The 16,835-nt window shown below is 36.6% G+C and overlaps 3 protein-coding genes across 4 annotated transcripts; 2 read left to right on the top strand and 1 right to left on the bottom strand.

Moving 5' to 3' along the window:
* Positions 2,240–3,692, bottom strand: LOC18792524 (two-component response regulator ARR5). The gene is made up of 4 exons (XM_007223814.2): positions 3,294–3,692; positions 3,121–3,200; positions 2,872–3,020; positions 2,240–2,771 (listed from the first exon to the last, which is right to left on the bottom strand). The coding sequence occupies exons 1-4, from the start codon at positions 3,454–3,456 to the stop codon at positions 2,465–2,467; spliced, it is 699 nt and encodes a 232-aa protein (XP_007223876.1). The 5' UTR covers positions 3,457–3,692; the 3' UTR covers positions 2,240–2,464.
* On the top strand, positions 6,899–10,668 carry LOC18789080 (zinc finger MYND domain-containing protein 15). Of its 2 annotated transcripts, none has more exons than XM_020560058.1 (11): positions 6,899–7,235; positions 7,889–8,002; positions 8,112–8,182; positions 8,343–8,389; positions 8,464–8,564; positions 8,850–8,937; positions 9,156–9,264; positions 9,451–9,622; positions 9,764–9,835; positions 9,932–10,045; positions 10,142–10,668. In XM_020560058.1, the coding sequence occupies exons 1-11, from the start codon at positions 7,134–7,136 to the stop codon at positions 10,247–10,249; spliced, it is 1,098 nt and encodes a 365-aa protein (XP_020415647.1). In that variant the 5' UTR covers positions 6,899–7,133; the 3' UTR covers positions 10,250–10,668. The 2 variants fall into 2 exon arrangements, with proteins under 2 accessions (XP_020415647.1, XP_007226176.1); XM_007226114.2 differs by having other exon boundaries at positions 6,904–7,235; positions 8,112–8,230.
* LOC18793995 lies at positions 13,302–16,773 on the top strand. The gene is made up of 7 exons (XM_007222528.2): positions 13,302–14,014; positions 14,223–14,363; positions 14,451–14,816; positions 15,200–15,442; positions 15,696–15,788; positions 16,016–16,216; positions 16,303–16,773. The coding sequence occupies exons 1-7, from the start codon at positions 13,691–13,693 to the stop codon at positions 16,513–16,515; spliced, it is 1,581 nt and encodes a 526-aa protein (XP_007222590.1). The 5' UTR covers positions 13,302–13,690; the 3' UTR covers positions 16,516–16,773.

The following is a 16,835-nucleotide window of genomic DNA, read 5'->3' as shown; positions in this document are numbered from 1 at the left end:
GCACCTTGGTTGACAAAATTAGAATAATCAGATGTTCTAATTCTAACATAAAAATTCATATCGTGAGAAGATTTATACATACGCTGCTGATCTATATAGATTTGTAACTTTTTCCGACAACATTTTGGTGCTTAGGTAACTTGTATCGACTATTAATACCAAAATACCACAAGATGACTCTCTCTCTCTCTCTCTCTCTCTCTCTCTCTCATAAAAACAAGGTAGTTGAAGAACTATGGGACCTTTTTTCCTTTTGTCTCGTGGGGCCCAGGTTGTTGGATGTAAAAACGTATGGAAATGGAGTAGTCCTTAAATGTACATCGTTTTTTACCTACAAATATCATAAGATCTGTACAATAAATAACTAAAATAATTAATCCATAACCTAAACGTCAGGTGGAGGACATACAATACACATACTTTGGTAATTACAATCATATTTTGTAGACATCTTCAATAAGAATGAAAGGAGATTGATGAAATTGGTAAAGGAAAAATAATTTGAGAAATATAAAAAATAGTTTTGATAGATTATTTGAGAAATTGGTGGGTATTTATAGAGTTTGGAGTAAGTTTTGGGGTTGGATCTGATTTACATTAATTTTAAATATTATTTTGACCATTAAATTTAAATTTAAATTGTTAGATTTAATATGAATCGTTGATTTGAGTTACTATTGGAATTATTTTTAATAATAATAAAAAAAGAGAGATGTTTGAATTGTTTTTGCCATTGGATTCCAACAGCAACATCACCAGTTGCTGCCACGTGGCAAGACGACAAATGCAGCACTGTAGCAGAGCGGGGCCCACAAAATCTTCCTTGCACATGGGTTGCATAAGCCTTCAGTGGGCTACACCAAAAAAATTTCCAGTCTAGGCATTTGGCCAAAAGTTTGTGTTTTTCTAAATTTTGACCCTTTAATTTTCTTTAATTGAGAAATAAAATGAACTAAAATTTAGAATACTTTGAATTTGGCCTCATAAGTTGAAGATGGCCTTATAATTAGATTTAACGTACTTTTCGTTCAAATTTTACCTTGTTACATTGATTGTTCCTTGCCTTGGTGGCACCTTGATCAATAAACGTTGATGCCTTTGTTGAGACCAAAAGCCTAAGCAGTCACAACCACTAGTCTAGACCCACATCTTCCTTTTCCTTTGATTCACAATAATAATAATAATAATAATAAGATTCAAAAAAATTTCTACAGCTCTACACCCTGCTATCTACTCTCTGATGTGGGTCCAATGATATTTCCTCAAAGATTTGCCACACCTGCAAGTATCATCAATCTCTTCAATTTTCCAAACCAATTCTAATTTTAAGTTTTATGGAAAACGTTAATAAATGTGCATACACATTTTTCTTGAGCGGTGATTTTGTCACTTCTCTTTTATCCACTTATATTCTTTTTTGTTTTTTAGTACTTTTTACTATAAGATAAAAAAGAGTGTAAGCGAACAAAAGAGAAGTGAGAACATATCATTTATATAAAAAAATAGAGTGTAAGCGAATAAAAAAAATGAGAAAATTAGTACCCTTTTTCTTTTGTCATAAAAAAACGTTGCACACATACATTGCTGCCATAATGCGTAGACAAAATTATCTCACATACATCAATGGTCTATCAATCATTCATTAATCGGAGTTGAAAATGGTATATGGAGCATGAGTGGTTCTCATCCCAACTATGAAGATTTGAGAAGAGAGCATATGATAAGCATACCACTCCCAAACAGACAATGAGACATGAGAAACTGGAGTTGAGGGTGTTGAGGACAAGGGGAAAAGGTCCCAAACGAACCAAGGTGTCCTAGTCCCTGCCAAAGGGAGCATTTTGTGACACGTCTAATTCACAATCCCATTCCAATATTCTCTCTACCAGACAAGATCTTGCAAGCTTATCTCTCCAACTCAACCAAATCAAATTCAATCCCGATTCAACACTATGTATGTGTACAGCACGATACAGCTCCTTTTTTTATCTCTGTCTTTTTCTTTTTCTTTTCTTAATTATAAATTTTATTTGTTTCAAGCTAATCCACTAACCCATTTCTTTTTCTTATAACATCTGAACATCCTAACCATGGATAATGGTATTTTCACATGATGTTTGGAGAAAAATAATGTGTTATAAGTTTGAATTGCAAATTGTTTGTCAAAAGAAGATTTTAATCATATGTGAATCTTATGAATACTCAAAAGTGAATTTTAAAGATGCAAATAAAGTCAAAGTCAAAGAACTGGAATTGATTGTTTAATTGAAGATTTTAGAAAAGTAATCAGTTAATCAGTAGTATTAATGTGTAAATCACAGTCATATATAAACAAACAAAAGAAATCAAAGGCAAACCAAAACAAAACCAAAAAAAGAGAAGGTAATTCAACAAAAACCGGTTAAACGGGTAATTGCAGTTTTTCCCCGATGAATAAAAAGTGATTGCGTCGGGTTCGGTTGATCTAATCAGTGTTGGTCATTTTGAGCCGTCGGATTGGGGAATCAAGCGACGTCGGCGACGAGGGAGCCGAGAACGACGATGACAGAGGAGGCGACGGAGATTTCGACGGTGACGATAAGGAGGACGAGGGTGACGATGGTAGAATGGACGGTGGTGAGGAAGGCAGATCACAAGGCTCGCGTAGCTTTCTCTTCTTCATCCCACTCCCTTCCAGTCCGGCCTCTCTCGTCATGTAGTCCTTGAGCCTCTTCACGTCCGATAACTTCACCGGTTTCACTATGAAGTCTTCTGCGCCTTCTTCCAAACACCTGCCGAACACCAAAATTCGAGTTTAAAATCAAACATCAAAATCATGCACAATAATTGATTAATTTCAATGAAAATAATTGCATTGACGAAGAAATTTACCTGTCTATGCGCGCCAAAACGTTCTCAGATGACATAATCACAACGGGAATCTCTTTGAGAGCTGAAGATTCCTTGATTTTCTTGAGCAATTCGTACCCGGTCATGCCAGGCATACAGTAGTCAGTGATAATCAGATCCACCTTCAAGCCCTATAATTTAATCGCAACGAAATTATTATTCGAAATTCAAAGTTTATTGATGAAATTTATTACGAATTTGGATTAAGATTTGTTAATCAAACAAGCTTACATCGAATCCGACGGAGGAGCTCTTGTCGTCGTCCAAGCCAAGGAATTGCAGAGCTCTCCTTCCACTATCCACAGCCGTCACTGCACATTCCAACCAAAAATCAAATTCAAAATCACATAGAGCTAAAAAATCGACGGTGTTTCTCAGAAATGAAGCTCTGTTTTCAGTGTTACCTTTGCAAGAAGAAATTCTAAGCAAGCGCTCAATGACCTTGCGGTCGACGAGGCTGTCATCGACGGCGAGGACGTGAGCTTCTTCGGAGTTCATTGGCGACATATCGAACCCGTCGAGCTTCTCCGACCTCCTCCGCCACGAAACGACGCCGCTCCTGGCCATCTTCCGAGTCAGAGTGAGACAAAACTGGATTGGTTCTTTATTTTGGCTTGGTTGTAGAACAAAGGCTTGCTCTGCCTTTGTGGCCAATGTTTTATACAGAGGAGAGAAGAAATGAAAATCAGGCAAAATTGTCTGTCTTCGTCACCAGCGTGCTGCGTGTGTGTTTCTTCCCTCTGTAATATAGTATTGCTGTGTATTGGTCTCTTTCGCAAAATCAAATCTTTTCTCTCTCTACCAAATCTCAAAAATCTACTTTTTTTTTTCGTTCATTTTTTTTAATTTTAAGCCATAAAACGCTGAGATTCTGAAATCCACTTTGGTGCGATCTTCCAAATCAAACCCCGGTATCTCGGCCATCGCGAGATATTGGTCAATGTCGGGGTCTGTGCTGGGTAACGGGTCGAGGCGTTGACCGGTGGTCAGCGGTGGGCCGCGCCGTCAAATCGTTGGGTGTGGAATTGAGAATTGGGAAGTGACCAGCGCGAGTCCCGAAATGGGGGTATAAAAACGCGGGAAAATTGGTGGGAACCGGATTTTACCGGTGGCATTGACTGTGGGTTTGGTACATACATAGTGACCGGGGGAGTTCCCCGAGTGGTGCAGTGTTTTGTTGGTTTGCAATAAAAAGACTTGGCATCAGTATCTCCTCACGAATCTTGGCTTGACCCCACCACCGCCTCTCCTTCCACGTGCTACCTCGTGCTACGTACCCCCTTTCCAATTTTCTTTTATGTATATTTTTATTGTGGTAACGATTTTTTATTTATTTATAATCTTTACATCAAAATAAAAATTACAACTAATTCTCACTTTGGATTTTAAATTCCGAAGATCATACAAAATTTTACAAATAATTGAAAAGAAAAATTAGCGAACCAAATTAAAAATTGAGTCTGATCATGATCTAACATCGCGGAAGCATATGCTAAAAAGTTTACTTTCGATACTGTGGTTAAGGCTTTGAGGAAGTTAACATTAGGAAAGTGAAAGGTGATTATTGCTTAAAACTAAAATAAATGAAAAAGAGCATTTAGGTTTTGTTTGGTGTGTAAAGCTTATCCCTATGGCCATGGAATATGGACCATAGTTTATTAAAGAAAAATAATTTCTTTTTTGGTAATTGAAGAAAATAAAAGTTTGGCTAAGGTCCCAACATGGGTGTGTGTGTGTGTACGTGCTAAGACAACGAGACAAAAGATAGAATTGAGGAGATTTGGAAGTCCCAAAATAATCTGGAGTGGGACCAAAGATTGGCCTTTTTCTTGGTTGGACTTTTGCTACCAAAATTCAAAATATATATTATTCAGACACTGCAGATCAAATCTGGGAGATATCATCGCTCGTACTGTCTTTCCAAGATTGATTTCCCACCTCCTACTCGTATTTACTACCGATTTGATGGTTGTCATCACAATCTCTTCAACTGCGGTTTCATCTTATCTAACGCGTGACACAATTTGTGCCCAACGTTTGGTGCAGTTGTTCAATAGTTTACGCCACTTATCAACTTAAAAGCGGCTACGAGTCGTTAATGTATGTGCGGTGATGCATTATAGAACTGATATGTACAAACGATGGTTTTATATGCGTGAATGATTATCGATAACATTATTTATTTTAATTTTGGGGCTTGTTATTAGTCTGTAATGTTTTATGTACTAACAATATACAAAAAAACCAATAACATTAGTTTTTCATTCTTTATTTCATTTATGATTACATACCAATAATGTACTAATTTTGTAAATTTTAGGGTACATTGCCAGATACATGCATTTACACCCACCTTATGGCTTATGGCTTATGGCTTATGGCTTATGGCTTATGGCTTATGGTATGGTGGCTTAAATTATGGGTTGAAATCTTCTAATCAACAAACTAATTAGTCCTAGTCTCCACAACATATTATAGTATTATACAAAGGTTTCAAATATTCGCCTTGAATTTGGAAGAGCTATTAAGAATTGGTTGACTTTGTAATCATGAAAAGCATTCATAAACCAACTCTTTTTTACAATGAGATCCAATTAAACGTTTCACTTGGGTCAAACATAATCTCAAATTGGGGCATCAATCAGGTCCCACAAATTTATATTGCCCCGGCACCTTTGCATGATTATCAAAAGACCATTGATAGTGTGGGGCCAACACTCCCCACTGTCCCATATACCATACCATCCATCGGGCCAGCTTTACACACATTCTACTTTATTATTTATTGTCAATTTCTAATATAATTTGGCGCTTCGTATAGCCCAATCGTTACACGCCCCATTTCGTAACAAATGCATCATTTTTTAATTAGACACTCATAACTAACTGTATGGTCCCTCCGATTTACTGATGAGCTCGAAATCTCTTTCCACATCAAGGATAAAAATATTGTCACGTGAATTATTTATTATTTATGCAAAAACTCAAACATGTCATGTTTAATAAAATTGGTGCCAGCCACTAATAATTTGGAAAAAATATATTTCTCAACGATATAAAAACTATCATCGAGTATCTTAAATGTATTTCTTTATCGTAAGTCTCAATAGTCATAGTCTAACGAGAAATATTTTTTATTATTATTTATGGAGGTAAAAAAGATAGATTATTCTTTATGACTTTGAAGGTAAAAAAGCTGGAATCACCGTGTGTGTGTGATGTGTGTGAATGATCCTTCTTTTTCTTTGAAGATATGGCATCTTGCTTTTTGTAATTGAGTGTGATTTGGGGCATCTTTTTCTTGTTGTTTCTTGTACTAACAAATTTAATTTATTGGAGTATTGGATCTCTCTTTACCAAACAGGCAATGAAAACACCTTCCATCTTTTCAACACAAAAACACAAAGGACATTTTAGGTTTGAAGATATGAGAGGGACAATTGACTAAACTGAAGATGATGGGATATTATGGGAATATAATATTTGATTGAAAGGAATCTCATCACTCTGAAAATAATGGCATTGAAGGGAGAGGAAAAAACATATGTTAGGAGGGCTCAGAAGCCATGCTAGATGAATGGTGGAAAAATCATGTGGTAAATTTTCTTTTTTCTTTTTTTTAAACAAGAATTCAACATTTTAATATATCCTTATAATACAAAGTGTATTTTTTTTGGGATTGAAAAGTTTAGCGTTCTCTTTTTGTTCATGCTTAAACTAATAAACTTATCACTCAATCAGTTGTTGGGTTTGATAATTGAGAAAATGACAGAAAGCTGTAGGGAAAGCACAGAATCTTGCAACAGCCAATCCAACCGACCCCATTTCCTATCGTATGGAAAATGCAAGCTGAGAAAAAGGTGGATATGTTTTGCTTGTTTTTTTAAATTTGTTGCTAGTGTGTGGATATATTTTGCTTAACGAGTCATCTTCCTAATAAAGGGAATGAAAATGACTTATATTTTTGCGAGAGCTTGTGTAATGAGGGGTTATGTTAAGGAGTATAATGAAGGGTTTAATTTAGCAGTCCAATAATAACTATGCAATAAGATCGAACGATTATTAAGAATCCGTCTTTTAATGGGCTTCAAACTTCATCACAAAATGGGCTTAGTTGCCAATATGGGTTGACTTGGAAAGGCCCAGAGTTTTCCAAGGGCCGCAGACCGTACAGTATAAACGTGCCCAAGTTCAAAAACGGAAATTGAGAGGAACTGAGGAAGAGCAAAAGCTTCTTCGAAACTATGGAGTGTGCCGGGAAGAGACAGGGGACTCGGTGCACAGGACCAGTCACAAGAAGATGTGCTCGCTGTGGAGCTGTTGCTTATTGCTCTGTTTCTCATCAGGTGCTTCTAATTTGCATGACTTTTTTTTATAACGATTGGCTGTGCTTTGAAAGCAAATCAGAAATTCATAAGCATGCTGCAAAACATGGACAGCTTAGTTTTAAAAATACAAGTGTGGAAGCCTTATTCTTGATTTTTTCATGGCTTCTGATATTTAGCTATGTTTTTAGCTTTCATTTAAGAGAGCAACAATTGGGTTAGTCTTAACTTGTGCAGAAATGGCGTGTGAGGAAGGGAGAAATTGATTTTAAAAGGTCTGTCGGCTTGGGTCTAGGTTCTTGGTTTGCAGCTTAGAATAGTATCTTCAGTGGTAGCTCATGCCCACAACAAAATAATATTGCAGTTGAGCTAATAAGACCAAAGTAACTCAAAAAAGAAATAAATTACTGATAATGGGTTAGCTGATTATTTGGGTGTTAGCATTATAGTCCATGTGAATAGGTTCACCACATCTAGGCATGTGCCTGTATGTTTACATTGGTTGCTAAGTCTTCTCACTGTGCTCATTCCCTCACTGCTCAATTTCATTATGGCTGAATGTTGTTTACTCGGTGGGTGACAATTTTTTTCTAACTTCCATTGACAATAAAATTTTATGGTTGTCATGATTTTCCTTGAATTTAAGTTATTTTCCAACTTGATAAATATCGTAGATTGTGCATTGGCCTGCTCATAAAGAAGAGTGCGGAAGGTTGGAGCAACATATGAAGCATATGGATATCTTGAATGAGTTTCCTTTCACTTTTACTCAAGAAGCAACTGTTCAGGTAATCAACAATTTCTTTCTCTTTTTAAGACAGGGAACCTTGAGTAGTGCTTTTCTATTCTGCCATCTGAGTGTTATCACTGATGTCTCTTCCGGGTGTGATCTTTCAGGTGTGTGAAAAGCTGGAGACTAGGTGTTCAGTCTTGAAAAAAAGAGGGGTCCATCAAATGGGAATGTGGTTGTATGAATGTTGTTGTGGGAATTCAGTTATTTCCTTTGATTGTTCAAGGTTTCTTTTGTTTTTAATTGATCTGCCTGGTACATCTGACATTCTCTGTATTAGTTTGTTTTCCATGTTGATTCTATTTCTGTTCACCTATGTTTTTTTTTTCCATTGGCAGGTTAAATAATTCTTGGGATCTCTCAAATACCTTTTGCCCATGTACTGGTATCATCTTGTTCATCTTGCTAAGATAATTCAATAAAAGTTGATATTTATTAATTTATGATACACACATGCAGAGCCTTTATCTATGATATCAAAGCATTTAACCAGTTGGAAGGAGTACTATGAATGGAGGTCCATCCCACTGCATTCACCTGTTTCTTTGCTACTCCACCGGGTATAATATAGTTGTCAGTTGAGAGTTGGAATTTGCGTATAAAATATCAAATTCAAACAATTTGTATTACATTTTGGCTATTAGTCTATACAAGAGAGTTGGGAGTATGCATGCTAAGGAACGATACCTAATTGGCTTGAATATATGGGAGCCTAATTTAAGTTTTTCTCCCTTCCAAATCCATGAATTCATTTTAATACTGTATATCTGCTGCTCGTTTTTGGAAATGTTGATATGTTTCACAAATATTAACACCTGTTTCTTTGTTCTTTTCTTTTTTTCCAGCCTCTTACAATTTACTATGCCACTCAAGTAGCTGGTTTAGGAAGGTGGACTTCTGGAATCAGCCACAAATTGCACATACACTATCTTGGTATGTGTTTCATCTTTCTAAATGTGCTATTTTGCAGTATAAAGTTTGGAGCCTCTACTGAACTGTTTTTATTTACGGATGTAACTTTGGGAATTTCCTTTCTTGATTTATGAACCTTTTAACAGTCGCCATGTAAGTTATCTGGTTTGCATATCTATGGTTTATTGTCAGTGTTATATTGAAAATTTAGTTTTGTTACATGAACTGAATTTTGACAGGCCCTGAGAAAGAGCTTCTTCAGCTTTCTGTCTTCTCAGAGTTGCATGCACTTTTTCCTAATGTTCATGTGCATATAGAGCTTGTTGGGCCTGCAATTCCACAACATAGGTCAGTTCTACACTTTGAAATGATGTTCTGCATGGGATTCATCTACATCTGGTGTTTTGAATTCGAATTTACCTCATGAAGATAAAACAAGGGTTGCTTGCTTGTGTTTGGTGTCTCTTATGGAAAGCGCTTAAAGATTACCTCTCATTTGTAATTAATTCTCCTTTTCCTCTTTGAGATGGATAGAGATGGTGAGATGATCGAGCTATGCAATTATGCCCATTGCCTTGATAGAGATTGCGTATGTAAATCCTCAAGTGAGACTGTCAGCTGGGATGCACATACTAGTAAACCTTCAACAGTTACATTGCAACTTAGAAGCGGCTTTTATCATGACCGTTACAAGGATATAGCTCAGGTCGTGTACTTTCTGTCTCTTTCAATGGACATAAACATTCTTGCCAAGGATCGTGTATATATATATATATATATATATATATATATATATATTTCTCATTTAAGTCGTATATGTTTCTGATGACTTCTCAAATGTGGGCAGGATTCATCTCCGCACTTAATTGTTGCTCCAAATGCAGGAATTGCTGCTTATTCAAGCTGGCCACCAACTATTGTCTGTTTTTAATATCTAAACATCTCTCTTTTCAGTTCCTCTTTTATTTAAATTTGTTTCTCTTAATTGTGCTGGTTGCCTGGATGTGTGTTTCAGGAGCTAATAAAGGATATGGATATCCCAGCAGTTTTTTCCGATTACTGCAAAGAAGCTTGTCATCTTGGAGCTAGCTGCATAACTGGTGTAACTGGCTGTCCTCTCAATATCCCTGTGCGTTAAACCTTACTTGACTGTTGTTTTATAGCATGCATTGAACCATAAATGCTTAATCTGATTATATCCAAATTCATGCCTCTTGTCTTGTAGATTCAATTAAATCCATTCAGGCAACCAATGGTGGTGGAAGACAGCGTTCTCTGGCTTCCTTGCTACTCGAATTGCTTCCTCTACGGGATGTCAAAGTGGTCTGTCTAAAATTATACATTGTCTCGAAGACTCTGTTGGCTTCTTCAAATAAGTCGCTGCGTCTCTCAGATCGAAAGGAGGACAAGTTATCAAGGTAGACAAGATTTGGTACGTGATAACATTCTCTCCAAATGTTGAAGTTCCAGTTGCAGTTTATATGACATCAAAGTGCCTGAGCAGGTCAAGAGATTTGACCAAATCGACACAATCTCTAACGCTGTTGTGAGATGTAATCAAATGTGTTGAAATGCACGTAAATATTATGTAATCTGGTGTTTTAGAACATTTTCAATTATGCTGGGGGTGTTTTTGAATTTCTGTTCTTTTTCAAATAACCTTTTTTTCTTTTTGGTAGACGCATTGTTTCAATGTAATAACATGTTTACTTACATGGAATGAGAAAAGTCACGAATTAGTAGATCTATCAATAGATTGGATTTTGATCCGAATCCGGTGTAATTAATAGGAGATGAATTGGACTTCTCAATCCGATAATCCAATTATAAATGGATCCGAATATGAATTGTAGTTGATCCAATTCGATAATAATCCGATCCAACTTAGTATGCAATATAATTTAATTTTTCTATGCTTTATATTAATGTTTTATATGTGTAAATGAGTAATTTTAGTTTTTTTTTTTTTGGTCAAATGAGTAATTTTAGTTGTATATGCACTAAAAATACAATTAAAACTAATTTTTATGATAAAATATCAAAATTTGATTTAAAAATAGATAAATACAATAAAAGAACAAGGCTACTAATGAAAATTTGATTTTTTGTCCATCACAAAATAAATATGATAATAATCCGATCCGATCCGAACCCGATGCTTAATGGATATGGATTAATAAGTGCAATTTGATAATTTGAATCCAATAATCTAATTATAAATGGATTCAAATGTAAATTGAGGTATATATAATCCAAATCCAACCCGTTTACAAGTCTACAAATTAGAGATGTTAGAGTGCAAGATAAAATGTTTTCCTTATCAATATCATTCCTGGTTTTCAAGTATTAAATTATGTTTTAAATTTTAATGCTGGACACCTATAATTTTTTATTAGTTATGTGAAAATAATTTCATAATAAACATGAAATCAATTTCAATAATATATATATATAGCAAAAGGTAGAGAATGACAAAACATTCAAAGTATCAGAAAATGCCCTTGGTTAATTCAAATATTAAGAATTGAAATTATTAATTAAATGAAGATAATATGGTAAATTCATATTTTTTTTCATATTAAAAAAATTAAAATTAAATACAAAATCAGATAATAAATCCTACTTTTATGGAATATAACTACCAATATTATATTTTCTTAATTTTAAAATTAAAAAAAAAGAAAAAAAAAAAACCAATCATGTGCCAAGGGAGAAGAAACTTTCATGTAACGGGGATAGTATTTTTTGCTATTCTCGTCCAATAACGCAATAACACTTAAAATTAGGGGTGGGCATCAATCCGGCCGATCCGGTCAATCCGGCCGAACCGATTATATTGGATTGGTTTGGTTTGGTTTTGACTAAAGAAAAAGTCAACATTTTGAAAAACCGAACCGAACCGGTTTAGTTTGGTTCAGCTGTGGTTTGAGAGTTTTAAAAACTGTCCTAAATCGAACCGGACCAATTATAAATCAATTTATTATTTATTTAATTTAGTTTACATGTGGCAAGGTTTGAGTGGTTATTTAAGAGTGTACCATGTACCCTGCAACACTTGATTGGACTCCAAAACTACAACTCACGGACACATCTAAGTTATCTAACCATTCTCTCTCCCTCAGAAGAGCCTCTCTCCTATCTCCCTTCCTTCGTCTCTTAACCCTAGCTGCAACTCCCTCTCATTATTTCTCCATCTCTCTCTGCTACCTCTCCCTCTCTCTGCTACCTCTCCCTCTCTCTTTGTCTCTCTGCTACATCTCCCTCTCCCTCTCCCTCGACGCTAACTCAAGCCAACATGATTCGAACTCGGCGAAACCCACCCATTTGTCCTCAGCGAAATCCATCTCTACAAAACCCAAGTTCCATCATCGACCACCAGGTTATGCAAGGATTGATTATGGGAATATTGTTGGTGGTGGATCGTCATCATCAGCTGGGTTTGTAAAATATGCTAGTTCTGTCTACTACTTTATTTTTTGTATTGTCTCCAATAACTGGTTATATATAAAAAGTTAGAGAGTTGAAAAATAAAATGGTATTTTCTATGAGGCCTAATTTTTCATTTTTATGGTTGTAAAATATGCTAATCTATTTTATTGTACAAAAAGACTGTAGCATACCTTGCTTTGATTTAGTTTTGTTCATAGAATAATGTATATAAAATGTTGCTTATGTGATATTAATGTTTGATGCCTGTTCACAAGAGAAAAGATCAAATGTTGTGAACAACAGAAGAGACATGCGTGGGGAGGAAACCAACAGAGGAATCTCATGCCTCCTTAGTGTTTTTAATACCACACAAAAGCTGGTGCAGCACTTGGGAAGATACAAGTGTGGAGAATTGCCACCAAACCACCAGTCCTATTTTTTCCTTTGTAATAACTATATAATTAAGCACAATAAGATTGTATTTCTTTGAGAATCATGTTCTCTAATAATTATTATTGCTTGCAGCTTCTTTTCTTTGTATGTTTTTTCTTTACCTCTTGTATGATTAGTGAATGTTTTATGCGTTTGATATTAGGAAACTTGAGAATGAACATGTTCGGTGACACAGAGAAAATGATGTTTTCTTTTATGCTAAACCGGCCGAACCAAACCGTACCGAACCGGATATGAATGGTTTGGTTTGGTTCGGTTTTCATTTTAATTTTAGCTCAAACCGAACCACACCGAACCGTAAAAGTTTAATTGGTTCAGCTGTGGTTTGAAGATGAAACCGGACCAAACCGAACCGTGCCCACCCCTACTTAAAATAACTTTTTTACGTCTCATTATAAGGTTTTTTTGGTGCCAAGGGGCTAGTTTCAATAATAATTTAAGTTTTTACGCCAATATATTGACGGCTAGTCATGTGGAGTTGAAATAAATTATAATGATCAATCAAACTCAAGCACCGTTCCGTAACTCCGTTCTGAGAGGTGGCGTTTCTATCTGCGAAACGGGGCAGTGAAGCAGAGGGTGTCGTTTTCTTAAAAATTATCCAACGGACAGAAGCTAGCCAACTTTCCCGCGACGTTGAACATAGAAACGTACGCACTACCCAATCGCAAAGCAATAGCAAAGTCAAAGAAAGACGAAGAATAATCCAAAATCCGAACAGTTCCAACAAGACGAGACGACCATGGATAATCGTCACCTCCTCGCGCTCCTCCATTTTTGACACTCCTCCGTTTCCACGTCCCCAAAATCTAGGGTTAGGGTTTTCCCTCCCTGCAACCCTTTCTGATCAATTGGAGTTGCTCCAGGAAAAACCCATCCTATCCGTCCATCAATGTCTCTCTTCTCTCGCACTCCATGGCTATTACTGCTGCTGTTGTGCTTTCTAGGGTTAGGATTAGGATTTGGGGACGCTCTCAAGGTCCCCCTCAGGATCAAGGATGTGCTTCCGGTTCTGCCACGTCAGATATCGTGGCCGGTGCTCAACAATTTCCACAGTGCTGTGGATTTGTTGCCTTCTTTTATCGGATCGGTGACTGCCGACAATACATCAATTGAATGGGAAGGAGCTTGCTTTTCTGGTAACCAGGCTCGGCTCGAGTTCACCGAAGGCGATCGGGACAAACCCAATTTGGGAGGTGGCGTTCTCTATCTCAAGGTTGGGTCTTTATCTCGGTTTGAGCTATTGAATGCTTTTTCTGATTTTGATTGGTTTTGTCTTCAATTGAGTTAATTGTATTGGATGCTCAGCTTTAACATGAGCTGAAATCAGTTCATGGTAATCTTGGTTTGGACTTCTAACTGAGTAGTGAATTATTGTAAATTTAGTTTCTGGGGTTGATTTTGTCAAATTGGTTCTTTTACAGACTTCTGAGGCACACAGTTGGGCTTGTATGGATCTGTATGTTTTTGCAACACCCTATCGGATTACATGGGATTACTACTTCTCTGCTCGAGAACATACCTTGAAATTCGACTCGTGGGAAGAGCAGGCAGAGTTGGAATATGTATGTACATTTATCTGTAATCTGTTTGAACATTAAGCTTGACAACCTTAATTGCTTGGAGATGACACTGTGATGACTGTTGAGCAGGTAAAGCAGCATGGGGTCTCCGTGTTTCTCATGCCATCAGGGATGCTGGGGACCATGCTTTCTTTAATAGATGTTTTGCCTCTGTTTTCTAACACTGCTTGGGGTCAAAGTGCAAACATTGATTTTTTGAAGAAGCACATGGGTGCTACATTTGAAAAACGTTCTCAGCCTTGGCAGACAACTATAAATCCAGAAGATGTTCATTCTGGTGATTTTCTAGCAGTTTCAAAGATCCGTGGTCGATGGGGTGGATTCGAGACTTTGGAAAAATGGGTAACCGGAGCATTTGCTGGCCATACAGCAGTGTGCTTGAAGGATGAGATGGGCAATCTATGGGTTGGCGAATCAGGACATGAAAATGAAAAGGTATCAAATTAAGGACATTTTATAGCTCATTAAGGTTGAAATATAAAGAGTAGTATGAGAAACAATTGCACCTTGTGTGCATGCTTTAAATTAAAGTAACTCACTGATTTCATTGGTTTGGACTTCTTGTGGAATATAAATTAAGCTTTCTAAATGTTTTGGTTCTTGCAAAGAGTGGAAGTAATAGTTGAATCGGGCTTGAAGTGTCACTTAAACAGATTATGGGCATTTGTTTAGTGAAAAAAATTAAATAGATGACAATGTTGCATAGATTTTTAAGTTTCTTCAGCTTTGGTTGGTACTTTCTCTTTCTGTGGAGTTATTGTGATTGGTCTGACTGAGTGTTGGATTGTTTTGACATTTTACATGTATTAATATTGCAGGGTGAAGAAATTATAGCAGTGGTTCCATGGGATGAGTGGTGGGAACTGGCACTCAAGGATAGTTCTAATCCACAAATAGCCTTGCTTCCCTTGCATCCAGAATTGCGTGCAAAATTCAATTCTACGGCAGCATGGGAATATGCTCGGAGTATGTCAGGGAAGCCATATGGTTATCACAATATGATATTTAGCTGGATTGACACCATGGCTGACAACTATCCTCCTCCTCTTGATACTCACTTGGTATGCATTTACTGCTTTAAACTTTTGTGTGTCCTAGTACAATTAAACATTATAGAGATGAGGCAGGGTATGATTGTGTCGGTTGTTAGTTTGTATTGTTATTTCACCAGCATGCACGCACGAATTTCATGCTGCGTTTCATCTCCCCACACATGCATGTATATATGTATGTACGCATATGTTTTTTTAGATGGAGCATACTTGGTTTTGGTCAATTAAGTTTTCTATCCTAATTGGCAGCTCCTGTTTTCAGGTTGTTTCTGTCATGTCTATGTGGACCAGGATGCAGCCTGCTTATGCTGCAAATATGTGGAATGAAGCTCTCAACAAGCGGCTGGGGACAGAGGTAATTATGCTTTGCTTGAGTTTTCATTTTACTTTTGGTGTCTATTAAATCAACTTAAAATCCTAAGCCATGCCATTTTGTTCTGTTTTGTTTATTTGGGAATGAACACGTTTGTCTGCTCTTAGGATTCTAAATCCCCTTAGCATCTTCTAATTTTATTTTAGTATATTATCTGCTTGCTCTATATTGAATCTAATGTTAATTCTCACCTGTGTGCTTCCTTTTAGGGTTTGGACCTGTACGAGATTCTAACTGAGGTTGAGAATCGTGAAATAGCCTTTGATCATTTGCTTACAATTCCAGAACAAGATGAATGGGTATACAGCGATGGCAAATCTACAACATGTGTTGCTTTTATTCTTGCAATGTATAAAGAAGCTGGGATTTTTGGCCCTATTTCCAACTCTATCCAAGTTACTGAATTCACTGTAAGTCATTTTGCACTCACGTAGTTTTCTTTTAACTTTCATAACTGTGACTATATATGACATGGCTTTATTAAACTTGGTCACAGATTCGTGATGCGTACATGCTTAAGATTTTTGAGGATAACCAAACCCGCTTGCCAAGTTGGTGCAATGGCAAGGACGAAAAGCTCCCATTCTGCCAGATCCTTGGTGAATATCGGATGGAACTGCCTGAATATAACACCATAGAGCCATACACTAACATGAATGAGCACTGCCCCTCCTTACCTCCTACTTACGACAGACCACTACGATGCTAAATTCAAGTTCCACTAGATTTGTACCTCCCACTTAGGCATGTATTACATCATTTATCAAGTTGTAGTTGTCTAATTAAAAATTCGTAAGACTTATGGGTAAGCAATGGGCATTTTCTATATTTCACTTGAGCTTGATAAAAATATTGTATATAGTTGTGGATGGAACAAGGAATTATGTTTACAAAGTTTGTTATTTGAAGTGGTTGTAATTGTACGGTGTATATTTCACCCCCATAAACAATGTTCTTTTTCTTCTTTTTTTGGCTCTCTGTTTTTGTTTAGACCCAAGAAAGAGAGGGTTTGTTGGCCTCAACTAGTTG

The sequence above is a fragment of the Prunus persica genome, chromosome G1, assembly GCF_000346465.2.
Source record: "Prunus persica cultivar Lovell chromosome G1, Prunus_persica_NCBIv2, whole genome shotgun sequence".
NCBI lineage: Eukaryota > Viridiplantae > Streptophyta > Magnoliopsida > Rosales > Rosaceae > Prunus > Prunus persica.
This window is presented reverse-complemented; position numbering and strand designations above follow the sequence as displayed.